At 46.8% G+C, this 13,031-nt stretch overlaps 1 protein-coding gene across 19 annotated transcripts in view; it reads right to left on the bottom strand.

Annotated features, from left to right (window-relative positions):
* Positions 1-1,780: 1,780 nt before the first annotated feature.
* The window catches only part of EPB41L1 (erythrocyte membrane protein band 4.1 like 1), a 143,818-nt gene continuing 132,567 nt past the window's right edge, over positions 1,781-13,031 (bottom strand). For all 19 annotated transcript variants that reach the window (XM_038572171.1, XM_038572175.1, XM_038572174.1 and 16 more), the window contains 3 exons: positions 11,519-11,599; positions 11,059-11,175; positions 1,781-5,228 (listed from right to left, as the gene is read on the bottom strand). In XM_038572171.1, coding sequence (XP_038428099.1) covers positions 5,220-5,228; positions 11,059-11,175; positions 11,519-11,599 — 207 coding nt within the window. In that variant the 3' untranslated portion in view covers positions 1,781-5,219. The remainder of the gene's footprint in view (positions 5,229-11,058; positions 11,176-11,518; positions 11,600-13,031) is intronic.

Raw genomic sequence — 13,031 nt, 5'->3', positions numbered from 1 at the left:
GGTACTACTGACAAATCAGACCAGATTTGTTGTGGGAGCTATCCTATGATTGTAAGATGTTTAGCAGCCTCTCCCCACTAAATGCCAGCAATGCCCCTCAGTTGTGACAACCAAAAATGTCTTTAGACATTGCTAACTGTTCCCTGGGTGGGGGGAGGGCAAAATCCTCCTCCTTCCCCATTTGAGAACCACTGATCTAGATAAATCAACACCAGATTATTCCCAAGCAACACAGAGGCTGACTCTGTATTTCTGGGAAGTAGAGATACAGACCCAAGGTGAGTGGGGACCAATATTTGCAAACTGTGTCCTATACCAGAACTCCATGGGTGACAGATAGCTAAAAGAAACATACAGGAAAAATTTCAGGGATGGATTCACAAAGCTCCTGAAAGCAACTGTCTCTGACAATGGATGGGAGTCTGGAGAGGTTTGAAGGATTGCTCTTACTGTACAGCATTTTGTGTCATTTAGTGAATCACCTTTAAAAAGAAAAAAAATAGCATCTAGTATTCAAAATTACTAGGAAACATTCAGAATTTAAGTTTTTTAAAAAAAATATTATTTATTCATGAGAGACAGAGAGAGAGAGAGAGAGAGAGGCAGAGTCACAGGCAGAGGAAGAAGCAGGTTCCATGCAGGGAGCCTGACATGGGACTCGATCCTGGGTCTCCAGGATCAGGCCCTGGGCTGAAGGCAGCACTAAACCACTGAGCCACCCAAGCTGCCCCAGAACTTAAGTTTTTAAATAGTATTTAGAATGATATGGACCAGGTAATGTAAGCTCTTAAGAGATACATACACCTGGAAAAAGAGTGGAAGAAAATGCACCCAATTATTTGCAGTGGTTCTCACTTGTGAGGTTTTGGGCAAGACAGAAAGGTGGCCTGGGTGAGTCACTTAGTAGAATAAAAAGGAAAGTGTGGTACATGCAACTCAAGTAGCCCAAGGAGTGAGTTTAAGTTTTACATGAATTGTGGGTTTTCAATTTTATATTTTTGCATTTATTTTTATGAACACCTCCTTTCTTTGGCACGTGACACTAGTTTTTGACTTATAGAATATCGTATTTTATATATATATATATTTTTTTTTTCTTTTTTTTTTACAGCGTCTGTTTAGACATAAGTCAATAATGAGACGGGTGGCATGGACAAGGATATGGCAACATATGTGGCAGTGGGCAAAGGCTGAAGCTGGATTGCTGTATACTTTATCCACTAGGCTCCCATGGAGAAGATTGTAGGAAGAGACCCCAATATAAGTGCTCTTCTCTTAGAAAGTGGAGGCTATTTCTCCATGCACCAAGCCCCTCTGTATCCTGGGGCCCACATGCTTACTGTTCCTTCTACCTAGAACATTCTTGCTCAAGGTCCTCACCTTACTGTATCTTTTTCACTCAACTCCTCCTCAGGGAGACTATAACTCCCCACCCTATTTAAAGTGGTCTTCTTCAGCGACCATCTCCTTCCTCTGTGCATTTCCTTCCTGGTGTTGATCACTCTGGAATTGTCTCTGATTGCTTGCCTGGTGTATTATCTGTTTCCTGCACTCTACCAGCCTGAGAGTTCCTGGAGGGCAGGAGCTTTGTCTTACTTGATGCTGTGCCTGCAGAGCCTAACCCAAGCCATGGACCACACTGGAAGCTGCAAATATGTGTTGAATGAAAGTGTTCAAGGTTGGGATTTCTCCACACCAGTTTTAGCCCTTCCCACAATGCCAACTTTTACTGGTAGCTAAGGTCAGAGAGAGAGAGAAAGAGAGGGATATGCCAAGGCAGTTTGTGGTTCAGCATCAAACACATTTATTTCACTTTTATTGAGTATACAAGAACAGAGAACACACGCATACAGCACAGAGCACTGAGGTGGGGGGGAGAGCGTGGGGACAAGAGGGGAGGTAGGGGGTGAGTAAAAAGGAACAGGACAGCATCGCAGTTGGTTGGTAAGGTGCTTTTGAAAAAAAAATTATTTAGAGTGATGTTGCTCATGCAATTGCAGGCCAGTCTTGGAATGTGCTTGCAGGATTCAAAAACTGAAACAGGTCCTGGCACTTCCTATACCCTCAGATGGAAAAGATCCCAAGAAAGCAAAACAAGAGAAAATGAAGATCTGTAGGACAGCAGACTGGGAAAAGACCCTGGAGAGCATCTGGTTTATCCTGCTCATTCTACAAATGGGGAAACTGAGACCCAAAGAGGGAGGGGGAGGTGGGACTAGTCCAATGTCACATGATGCATTAGGGGCTGAACCAGGATACCCTCCAGGACATTTTCCACTATGCTACATGGTCTCTTGGGTGGAAAGGCAGCACAGAAAGGATGAGAAATGTGAAAAGGGAAAAAAAAAAAGAAAAGTAGGTTGAAGATAGACAAGACAAACATCTATATTCTCTATGAAGAGGAGGATGGGGAGGAAACAGTGCCCTAGATTTCAGCTTTGCAGCTCCCCTCCTCCCTGGTGGCACTGCCTGCCTTTCCATGGAAGGAAGGTCACGGCATCCATGGGATGGAGATCTCCGCAAACCCTGGCCAGCCCACAAGCTAAACCTGGTCACTTCATCCCTGTCCCTGCCACACATGCAGGTGCTGTAAACAGGTGTAGAATCCAGAACAAATATTCTCCCTCTGAGGTGTGGCCAGTGTTCTCGGGACGCCTGGTTCCTGCAGAGATAGGGGTGCCTGAGCCAAATTCCGGGTGGCCCAGGAAGGGTGGAACCATCCCAGCTCTTGGCCCAGAAAGAATAGGAACTCTCAGGTTGAGAGGGGTGGAAAGGAGGTTCTGTGGCTTCTCCACCAAGATTGTAAAAAGAACCTGGTGCATGGCAATGAGCTGTGGCACTCGGGGGGAGTTGGAGCGGGCCACCAGTTTTGCTCAGGGGGCAGGGGTGGTGGTGGTGGATGTGGCTGAAGCTGCCATCTGAGCCCTAAGTACAGGGCTTTCACTACCTGCTCTGTCCCATTTTAGCCCTGAGGCAAACACTGTTCTGGTTTCTTGTCCTGTCTCAGGTCGGCACCAGCTTAGCAAACTAAGCATATATATCATTGGGGGTAACTGATAAGTAAGCCTGGGCCCTGGGTGTGTGTGGGAGTATCCCTGGGCAATGGCCAATAATTGGAGAGAATGTGGAAATGCTCTCAGAGGGGCAAGCCATGACTGAAGATGTAAGGCTGGCTCAGAGGACTTCCAGGTCCCTCCCCTCCCCCACAATCTCTCCTTCCGTCCAAGAATAGTGCCTGGCACAAGGAGGTACTTAATAAATTGTTGAACGGATTTAATGAGGACTTTAGAGGTGGGACTGGGGATGTACGATGGGGCTGAGAAATTAAAGTGCAGTGGGGACATATTCCCTCCAAAGGAGGCTCATTGAGCACAGGGAAGCAGCTCACGGCCCGGCAAGCCTGGGAAAGCCCCAGAGTTTGATGGGGTATTCTCCAAGGGCTTCTGTGGTCTGAAGGCAATTTCAGGGACTCTGAGGGTATAAGCTCAGAGCTCAGATGCTGGCTAAAGGGGAGGTTTCCAAAGCCAGAGTCTTATACATAGATGGAGCCTCTTGAGCAACACCACCTTTCATCCTCAGCTTGTTCAGGAGCAGGTAAAGCCTTTGGAAATGAAGTTTGACCTATCAGGGCCTGCTCTGTGTTCACAGTCTCTTACCACAGCTGCTTTGGCCCAGGAAGAAGAGAATGAATGCGGGAGAGGTAGAGGACAAAAGCAAGCTGGGCTCTCCAGACAGCCAGGTTAAAGCCACCATCCTCTGCAGTGGCCAGGGGTGTCACATCTCTTTGAAGGGGGAGTCAGCTGTCACATTGTGGTCAGGGAAAAGACATGTGGCCAAAAAAAGAGAAGACTGAAAATCGAAGCAAACCCCCTAGGGAGGTATGGGGGCTGAGCCAGGAGACCCCTGTAGCAGAATCCTGACTCTGGACCCCACACCTGAGCACAGATCAGGCCCTGGTGGCTACTGCCCGAGGGGGGTGGGGAGGCATCTCGGACTACATCTGTGTTTCTTCCTTCTTGCCAAACCCCTGCCCCTCGGTCTGGGGATCCCACCCCTCCCCACCAATCAACCAGTTACAAATACCACACATTGTATTACTACGCTGAACCATCAGCTCCTACCGTGAGCAACCCACAGCCAGAGTCCAGGTCTCCTTGGCTGGGTTGGTTCAGTGAGATCTAAGAACCTTGGGATACACCAATCACAGTCGGATAATTATAATTTTAAAATGTCAGCTTCATACTTACCAGCACTGTTTATTTTAATATTTGTTTCCTGTTATATGTAATATACATAACTTAAAAGCACATCCATACACATCTCCTACAAGCTGCACCTTCATAATGAGAACCCATAAACATACAATGTCTACTTTCCTTCCTGTGGCTGGGTTGTCTGTTCTCGCTTTCTTTCCTTTTCCTTGTTTCAAACCAGAGTCATCTGCAGCAGCCCTTGGCAGGGCCGGGATACAGAGGGTGGGGGAGGGAGAGGGGAGAGCCGAGACAGAAATGACAACGAGACGTGTGAGTCGAGGGGGAGGGGAGTCAGGAGAAAGGAAGGTGGATTTTGCAGCCCAGTGTCAAGACCCAAAAAATAATAATCCAGTGTTCCTCCTCCTTTCCAAGTGCGGGATTTTCTTTCTTTTCTCAGCAAATGGCTGACGGTGCATGTCTTGCTGCTGCGACTTCTCTTGCTTTGCTGCAAAAGTGTTTCCTTTGCATTGGAGTGGGCAGGACACGCCGTAGGACAAATGGAATGCTCGTGTCTACTCGATGTAACGTGCAGAACCAGGGTCGTATGGAACTCCTACAATCATTGTGGTCTGGCTTGCTTTTGTCGTTCCGCAGGGCTTTGAAAGGGGGAGTGAGAGATTATTGTCATTATATATATATATATATATTTTTTTTTTTTCCTGAAAAATCCCGCCAATTCTTCAATTTGTCTGCAAAGGAAATGTAGGCATTCAGATGTTGGTTGTTGCTGCTGGCCAACTGCACGGCCAGCCCCAGCAGCAGTGCAAGGACGCGGTGTTTCCTGTATATATATCTATATCTATATATATCTATATATATATGCTTTTCCTTTCCCAGTCCCTCTTCGGTGACAGTACATCACAGCTGGGACTTCGGTGTTGAGTCGGAGAATCCAGAATGAAGGCCCCTTCTTAATGGTTCTCTGGCTTGGGTTGGACCAGAAACGCCAGCATCTCTTCACAGAGGTCAGGATTCCTAGAACCAGAGGCATGGAGGGAAGGGGATACAAAGAGGACAAGAAAAATTAATAAAGTTTTGTCACTCATCTTTAAATATGTGGCAAAAGGTTATATTAGCTACCTTTCCTGTGTGCCCTTTATTATGGCTCAGGAAGACAGAGTGTCTTATCCAAGGCCACACAGCTTATAAGAGGCAGCTGAGACCTGAAGCCACCCCTGTCTGAACCCAAAGCCCATAGCCATTTGCTCGTTTCCAGGGAGGTGGTATCTTTCTCTTCCACCTGGAAATCTGTCCAAGTTTCCTTTAACACTAAGCAGCTCGGGTCACATGTGGTTCACCTTCTCTTCCTACCTCTTCTCATTCTAAGAGCTGTTTGGTTGTGATTGCAGACCCTCTGTGATTTTCTTCTTTGATCTTCATGGGTCTGTGTGTCCTGAGGATTAAACTCCAAGGGGCTATATTTCAATAAAGAAACTGGAGCCTGGATTCCAGCTCAAGTCTGATTCCAAAATTTTGTGGTTAAGGGCAGGGGCTCTGCAATCAGACTGCCTGAGTTTGAATCCCATTCTGTGGCCTACTAGCTCTGCAAGCTTGGGGGAGTTTCTTAAATTTGTTAGGCCTCACATCCTCCCCAGTAAGAATGGGTGCTTCCTAATGCAGTTGCAGGAAGTGTTTGAAACCAGGGTTAGCAAACAGGAAGTGCTGAACAAATACCAACTGTTATTATTATTATTACTACTGCTATTGTTAACTTAGCTATTTAGATCTCCTTGAGGGCAATGGCTGCTTTTACTTATCTTTGTCTTTCCAGTGGTCAGCACTGTGCATGGTATATAGTAACTACCTCAAACCATTTAACAGGTGGAGTATCATTCCTGCCCTTTACCACTCACATGGGGTCAAGTGCAAATGGAGTCATATACACAAAATTCTTCTCAGTTTATTTGACAGATGGGAAAAATAGAGATCAGAGGGTTCAATGTCCCAGTGAGTTGATGATCTAGAAATGAAACTAGAACCCAAGAACTAGAACCCAAGGTTATTGCTTTGAAACAGGTCAGTGTTTTCTCCTACTATTCAAAATCTTAAAGATAGGAAGCTGGGTGGGGGCCGTCCCCTTGCTGGCAGATTTCAGGAGACAGGTCCTGTCTGAATGAGGTGGGCCAGTGGGAGAAGAGGGAGCAGAAACCACACAATTGGCTTGTGTGTTGTCTGTGAGTAGGTGTGCTTTCCACTCTCACAGCAAGAACTTTAAAGAGGAAGAACTTCTGGAAGGAAGAGTCAGCTGGAGTCTGAACATGTTTCTGGAGGATTCAGGGAGGGAAGAGAAGCTGAAGACCAGCAAGATGGACACCTACGAGAAGGCAGGCCCTTGTGCAGCAGGCTGGTGGCAGAAGCTTATAGTCTGACTTTCTCAGGGTTCTCATGAATGCCTCAACATGGCAAAACCTCCAGGGATAAGGGTGCAGGTTCAGCGCTAAGCACCTTCTGTATGTGAGTGACTGTCCTTGTGTTTCACTGCTATGGACTATTTGTGTCCCACCACCAAAATTCATATGTGGAAGCCTTAACTCAATGTGAGGGATTTGGCAGTGGCATCTTTGGGAGGTACTTCGGTTACAAGGGGTGGGGGTGCTCATTTATAGGATTAGTGCCCTTATAAAAAGAGACAACAGAAATTCTCTCTCTCCTTCTCTCTGCTCTCTTCTCTACAAGAAGACAGCCACCTGCAGACCAGGAATGGAATCTGCTAGCACTTTGATCTTGGACTTCCCATCATCGTGAGAAATAAATGTGCTGTTTGAGTCACCCCATCTATGGTTTGCTGTCACAGCAGCCCAAACAAAGACACTCATAGATTTTACTTATTGTAGCAGCTCTAATTTATAGATTAACTTCATTTTGTAGATGAGGAAACTGAGGCCCAGGGAGGTTCCTCTGGGCACTCTGGAGAAAGGAGCTTTCTGGCTCCAAGCTTGGGTGTGTTCTTTCTACTGAATTCTAATTACCTGAGGATTATTATTATTTTTTACAGTGCAGGCTGCACTTTAGGTCCCATAGCTCAGTGTAAACATGATGTAGGATGTCTTTAAAAGCCTAAAGACACTTCAGAAATGCCAGGAACACCTAAATGATACCATATTATAATTTATTCTTCTCAGTTTATTGCATCAAAGTCCAAATGTGCAGGGTTTTGTTAGCTTCCTTTGAGTTGATAGCAATCATAGTCATCATTAGCTTTTCCAGAGCACTTACTATGTGCCAGGCACTGTGCTAACTACTGTATGTGTGTGATCTCACTAACCCTATGGGATAAGGAGGTTAAGACCATAGTATGGCTTTGGAGTCTCACGAATGAGCTCTGACTCCCTCATCAAGCCACATAGCTATGAGCAAGTCACCTAACATCTCAGGGCTGAGTTGAATAAGCAGATGACAGTACTCATGTCAGGTGTGTAGCCTGGTGCCTGGAACAGTGTAAAGGTTTCATATATTTCAGCAATTGTTATCACTGTGATTACAGTTGCTGACTGCTAGCCAATGAACAAAGTGCAGAGATAAATAATCTGCTGGGAGTCACACGGCTAATAACAAGCAGGGCTGAGATTCGAAGCCAGGTTTGCAGGGTTCCAGATCTTTCCTGGGGGTACCAAGATGCATCCATCCATCAAACCAAATGTTTCAAGCTCTTTAAAAAAGAGTTTTCATATTCTGAGAAGCCTTCTCCCCTAGCATGAGTGAGTCTGACTGCATTAGGGGTCAAAGATGATTCCTACTTGGCAGTAACTAGTGGTAAAGCATATGGGCAGAAAAGGCAAGAGAAAAACATCTGTCTCTCCAGGGTGACATGAACAAGGTGACCTTTACAGAAGAATCTGAGAGGGAGACAGAGAGGAGAGACAGAGAGGGAGAGAGAGAAGGAGTGGGGGTGGAGGGAGAGGGAGAGGGAGAGAGAGAATGTGGTATGTGGGAGAATGGAATCAAAGGAAGAACTAAAAGAGGGGTAAGAAGGCCCCCCTTCCATATGAGATCCTCCAAGCAGGCAGATGTGGAAGGCTGTGGTGTGTGTGTGTGTGTGTGTGTGTGTGTGTGGTGGGGGAATGGCCAGGATGTGGAGGCAGGGGCAAGAGTTCTGAGTGGTCAGGGAGAATGGGAAGGGAGGAGCCTGGGGGACTGGCTGGAAATGCCCTGGGAAAGATGGGAAGGAACAAGATAGGGAGAGGAGAAAATATGAGAAACACGTGACAGATACTCCAAGAAAGCAAATAAACAACCAGAAAGCCATGACTGGAAGGGACTTGCCCCATCTTTTGGTTTTGCAAATGAGAAAATGAGTGTCCACGGGGGAACAGCTGGGATTGGAGCCAGGTCCCCGGATTCCCAGCATAGAATTCTTTGCATATGGCTGCATATGGACTCCCTAAGGACCAACATATAAATAAAGACCCCCAGGTCCTGTCCGGCTGTTCTGAATCAGATTTATTTTTTAATTTTTTTTTAAAGATTTTATTTATTTATTCATAGAGACAGAGAGAGAGGCAGAGACACAGGCAGAGAAGCAGGCATCATACAGAGAGCCTGATGTGGGACTCGATCCAGGGTCTCCAGGATCATGCCCTGGGCTGCAGGCGGCGCTAAACCACTGCGCCACCGGGGCTGCCCCTGAATCAGATTTTTTTTAAAAGATTTTATTTATTTATTCATGAGAGACAGAGAAGAGAGACAGAGACAGAGAGAGACACAGGCAGAGGGAGAAGCGGGCTCCATGCAGGGATCCTGGGTCTCCAGGATCAGGCCCTGGGCCGAAGTTGGCGCTAAACCGCTTAGCCACCTGGGCTGCCCCTGAATCAGATTTTATAACAACAGTTCTCTATTATCTGTACTCCCCAGGCAAATGCTGCCAGTTTAGCACTAGCGTGATGAGTGCCCTGCCTTACCACTCTGAGATCCAGGGGCTGAATGGTAAGAATGATTGGACAACTGAGAAAACAGGAGTGACAATTTGCATGAAAGTCTGAGGAAGGCTGGGAGGTAGGCTTTGCCCATGACCAGCTTATACTTCTAGGGTGGTGCTGTCCAACAGACATAGGAATGGGAGCCCACATACAGAATTTAAAATTTTCTAGACAATATTTGCTAAATTTTCTAGATATCTCTAATTTCCTTAAATCCTCTAGATAGAAAATTTTAATTTCTAAATTAAAATTCTAAATTTTAAATTACCTTAAAAAGAGTAAAAAAGAAAGGGGAAGTTGACTTTAGTAATATATTTTACTTAACCCAATATATCCAAACATTATCACTGGAACATGTAAACAATATAAATATTATTGAGATATTTTGCATGCCCCTTTTCATATTAAGTCTTCAAAATTCTGCATGCATTTTACCCTTAAACCATGTCTGATTTCAGATTAGCCAATTTCAAGTGCTCAATAGCCAACGTGTGTCGTATGGTACAAAGAAAACATTTCCATGGCTGCAAAAAGTTCTGTTGGACAGCACAGTCTAGACCAGGGTTTGGCAGCCTTTCAAAGTGGCAGGAAGGGCAGCCCGGGTGGCTCAGCGGTTTAGTGCCACCTTCAGCCCGGGGTATGATCCTGGAGGCCTGGGATCGAGTTCCGCGTCGGGCTCCCTGCATGGAGCCTGCTTCTTCCTCTGCCTGTGTCTCTGCCTCTCTCTCTCTCTGTCTCTTATGAATAAAAATAAATAAAATCTTTTAAAAAAAGGGGCAGGAAAATGGTTCAGTGCTTTTTCTTCTGACAGGAAAGGAGTGGTAATCCACATTCTTGTATCTTTCTAGAAAACACGGTTTCATTCATTAGAGAAGAGGGCAAAAAGGAGATCTACTGCTTGTAGGGGTCTTTGAGATGAGTTATTTTTTTTATTGTGGTACAAAGTTCGAAATGTGTAAAGAACACAAATCCAAGTAGCTCCACACATTTTTATATACGTACACACCCACATGACCTACCCAGATCAAGATGCTGATATTTCCAGCACCCCAAAAGGTTCCCTTGTGATTCCTCCCTATCAATATCACATCCCAGAACTAAGCACTGTTCTTTCAGCATCATTGATTAGTTTTGCTTACTTTTGAACTTTCTATGAGTAGAATCATATTATGTACTACTCTGCTCAATGTCTATGAGTTTTGTTTTATAGGTCTGATAAAATTCAGTTAATTTCTAGAGGGACCAGAGGAACCCCTCCCCCAGTTTAGGCTAATAAAAGCCCTATCTGCTATAGCACCATCTCCTTCCTCTTGTTCAGCAGGGCACTGATGGTCTGTCCATAAGGAAACAGAAAAGTAAGTTTCTGGCCCAAGGTAGCCTGAGAAATCAAGGGTTTGCAATCTAGCAAAACAGATGAGATCGGGAACTCTGGTCATCATATTCCCCCTTTGCAACACCCAGTGATCTGTGATGGAGGCAGAGATTCAGGGACAGGGATGTGGTGCTAGGTCTGAGGGACCTTTTTCTGGCTTCAAGATTCTAGGTAATGGCCAGTGAGGCTATGCTTGTCTCCACCTGTCCCACCACAGCACCTGCTATCAACCCTTTCTCCCTGTTCTTATCATTCCCAGATTTACTTTTCTGGGTCTGGAGCCCGAAACCCCCAATAAGCTAAGGAACCAGTCTTCCTCCCCCTCCCACTTCCTACTCTGACTTGTTATACTTGGAGGAGCTACTTCTCTCCTTTGGGCCACAAACCAGGAAAATGGGAGATTAAAGCTGTGATAGGGACCAAGCCACCTGATGGACTCTCAGATGGAAATGACCTTCAGAAGACCTTACCATATTCCCTGCTCCCTCTCATGGCTGCTGAGCCTCAGAGGGCTTACCTGCGGCTTCCTATCCCTCTCCTCCGGGGATGGGTCTGTTTCTCTGTATACGACAGCTTTGGTTACCAGCATGTCAGGATGCTGCAGTTTGGCCTCCTTGATGGCCAAAGCCAGGGCCTGGTAGAAAAAAGCAAAAAAGTGAGGAACCACAGGATATGGAATATGGGAGAAACCGTGGAGACCAAAAACCCCTTAGTGTACTGCTGTGGAAACTGAGGCCCAGGGAGGGGCAGCAGTCAAACAGTTAAAAGGAGAGACTAGAGCTCGGGTCCTCTGGCTCCTTCTGGTTCCCATTCTATGTCCCTTCCTTTGGGGCTTATTTGGGGCTCCTTGTCTGAACAGGGTCAGCATGAAGTGGCCATCATCTCTGCCCATCGGGCAGCTGCCCATGGGTGACCCAATATGGGAGGGACTGGTGACTGGATAAGGCTACTGGGAACAGTGTTCCCTACCCCCATACCTGGTCTTGATCAACATCTTCATCCCCAGTGATGATGATCCGCTTCTCGATCCTCGTCTCAGAAAACCCCCCTTTCACAGTCTGTAGAGTGAGAGGGCGGCAAAGTCAGCCCTGGGTCCTGCTGGGGTGTGATAGGGCACCCATCCAAAGCACCCCTCAAGGGCGAGGCTGGAACCAGCAGTCACCTTCTCTCCTGGCTCCCTCTTCTGGTTGTGGAACTTTAGACTGCATGTCTTGCCCGCTGTCACCACTCCCCCACCTATCAACTGGCCCCTTCTAGGTCTTCCAAGCCCACCTCAAGTAATGTCTCCCTGATCCTGGTTGGTGACCCTGCCCCCCTCCTGCCTGGGTACTCCCTGAGCACCAAATTGGTCTCTCTTGCGTGGTGTCTGGGGCTCTCTGCCTTGTGCTGACCTTGTATGTGTGGACCCGGCCTAACTCAGTAGGCTGGAGATCTTGAGGACTATGGAGATCTTGAGGGGCTATGTTTTGTTCATTTCTGTATCCCTTCTTACCCTTCTCCCCTGTCCAATCTGACCAGGGCAGGTGCTAAATGCAGATTTGTTGAATGAACACATGAATGAAATGTGAATGGTGACAAAGTTCTATCTTAAATGACTTCAAACAATAACTACAAGAGAAAATTGCATTGGTGACACTTATAACCTCCACCGTTTTCTGCAAGGGCTGGGTTTGGGTGCAAGTTTAGAAGTAGAAGATGGGGAAGGACCTAATTGCTTGGCATACCAAGGAGGGTGGTAGCTGAGGGAAATCCCAGCAGGAGCTGGGAGCAGACAGAAAGAAGAGGGCTCCTGGTTGGGAGGGAGAGAGACTCTGGGAAGAGGAGTTTTCTGAGCTGTATGCAGTGGGGTGTGTAATGGAAAACCTTCCCACAAAACTCTCAGTGAAGTCAACATTGCTCACAGACGCTTTCGGTGAGAGTGGGTGCTTTCTAGGGAAGGTGCGAGGGTGCTGAGTCCTGCATAGGAGGGAGCAGGGCTGGGACAGGGTTTGTGCAGGAGGGCCAGGGCTACCCAGCAGACTTCTTTGGATGGCTCAGCAGAACCTCCACCTCAACCTGCCTCCCTGGCCTCTCTCCTCCAGGCCTCCATCTTTGGCCTGGGCCTCCTCCCGCCTTCCTCTTGGCCATGCAGGCATGGATCTGCTTGTCAGCCTGTCTTCAGCCCCTTGTGCTCCTTGGCTGAGTTGCAGCTGACTGGCAGGGAAAGACTGTCCAATGGCCCTACCTCTTCTGTCCACCACTGTGATTCATACCCCTGGTCTAGTCCCCTCATCCCTGGTCACTCCATGCTTCTCTCTCTTCTTTCCCCCATCTACCTGCACATCCTGGTGGACTGAATCTCTTCTGCTTTAACCCCTTTGTACTGGGTCATTCCCCAGTTAAAAAACCTTAACAGTGTTCCAATGGCTCTTAGACTCAGACCCCTCATAGTCACATCTGTCCTGGAATTTGTCTCATTTGCCTATAATTTTGCTTCCCCTGCCAAAAGTC

This window comes from Canis lupus, chromosome 24 (assembly GCF_011100685.1).
Source record: "Canis lupus familiaris isolate Mischka breed German Shepherd chromosome 24, alternate assembly UU_Cfam_GSD_1.0, whole genome shotgun sequence".
Taxonomy (NCBI): Eukaryota; Metazoa; Chordata; class Mammalia; order Carnivora; family Canidae; genus Canis; species Canis lupus.
The sequence above is the reverse complement of the archived record's forward strand: the minus strand, read 5'-3'. Positions and strand labels throughout refer to the sequence as shown.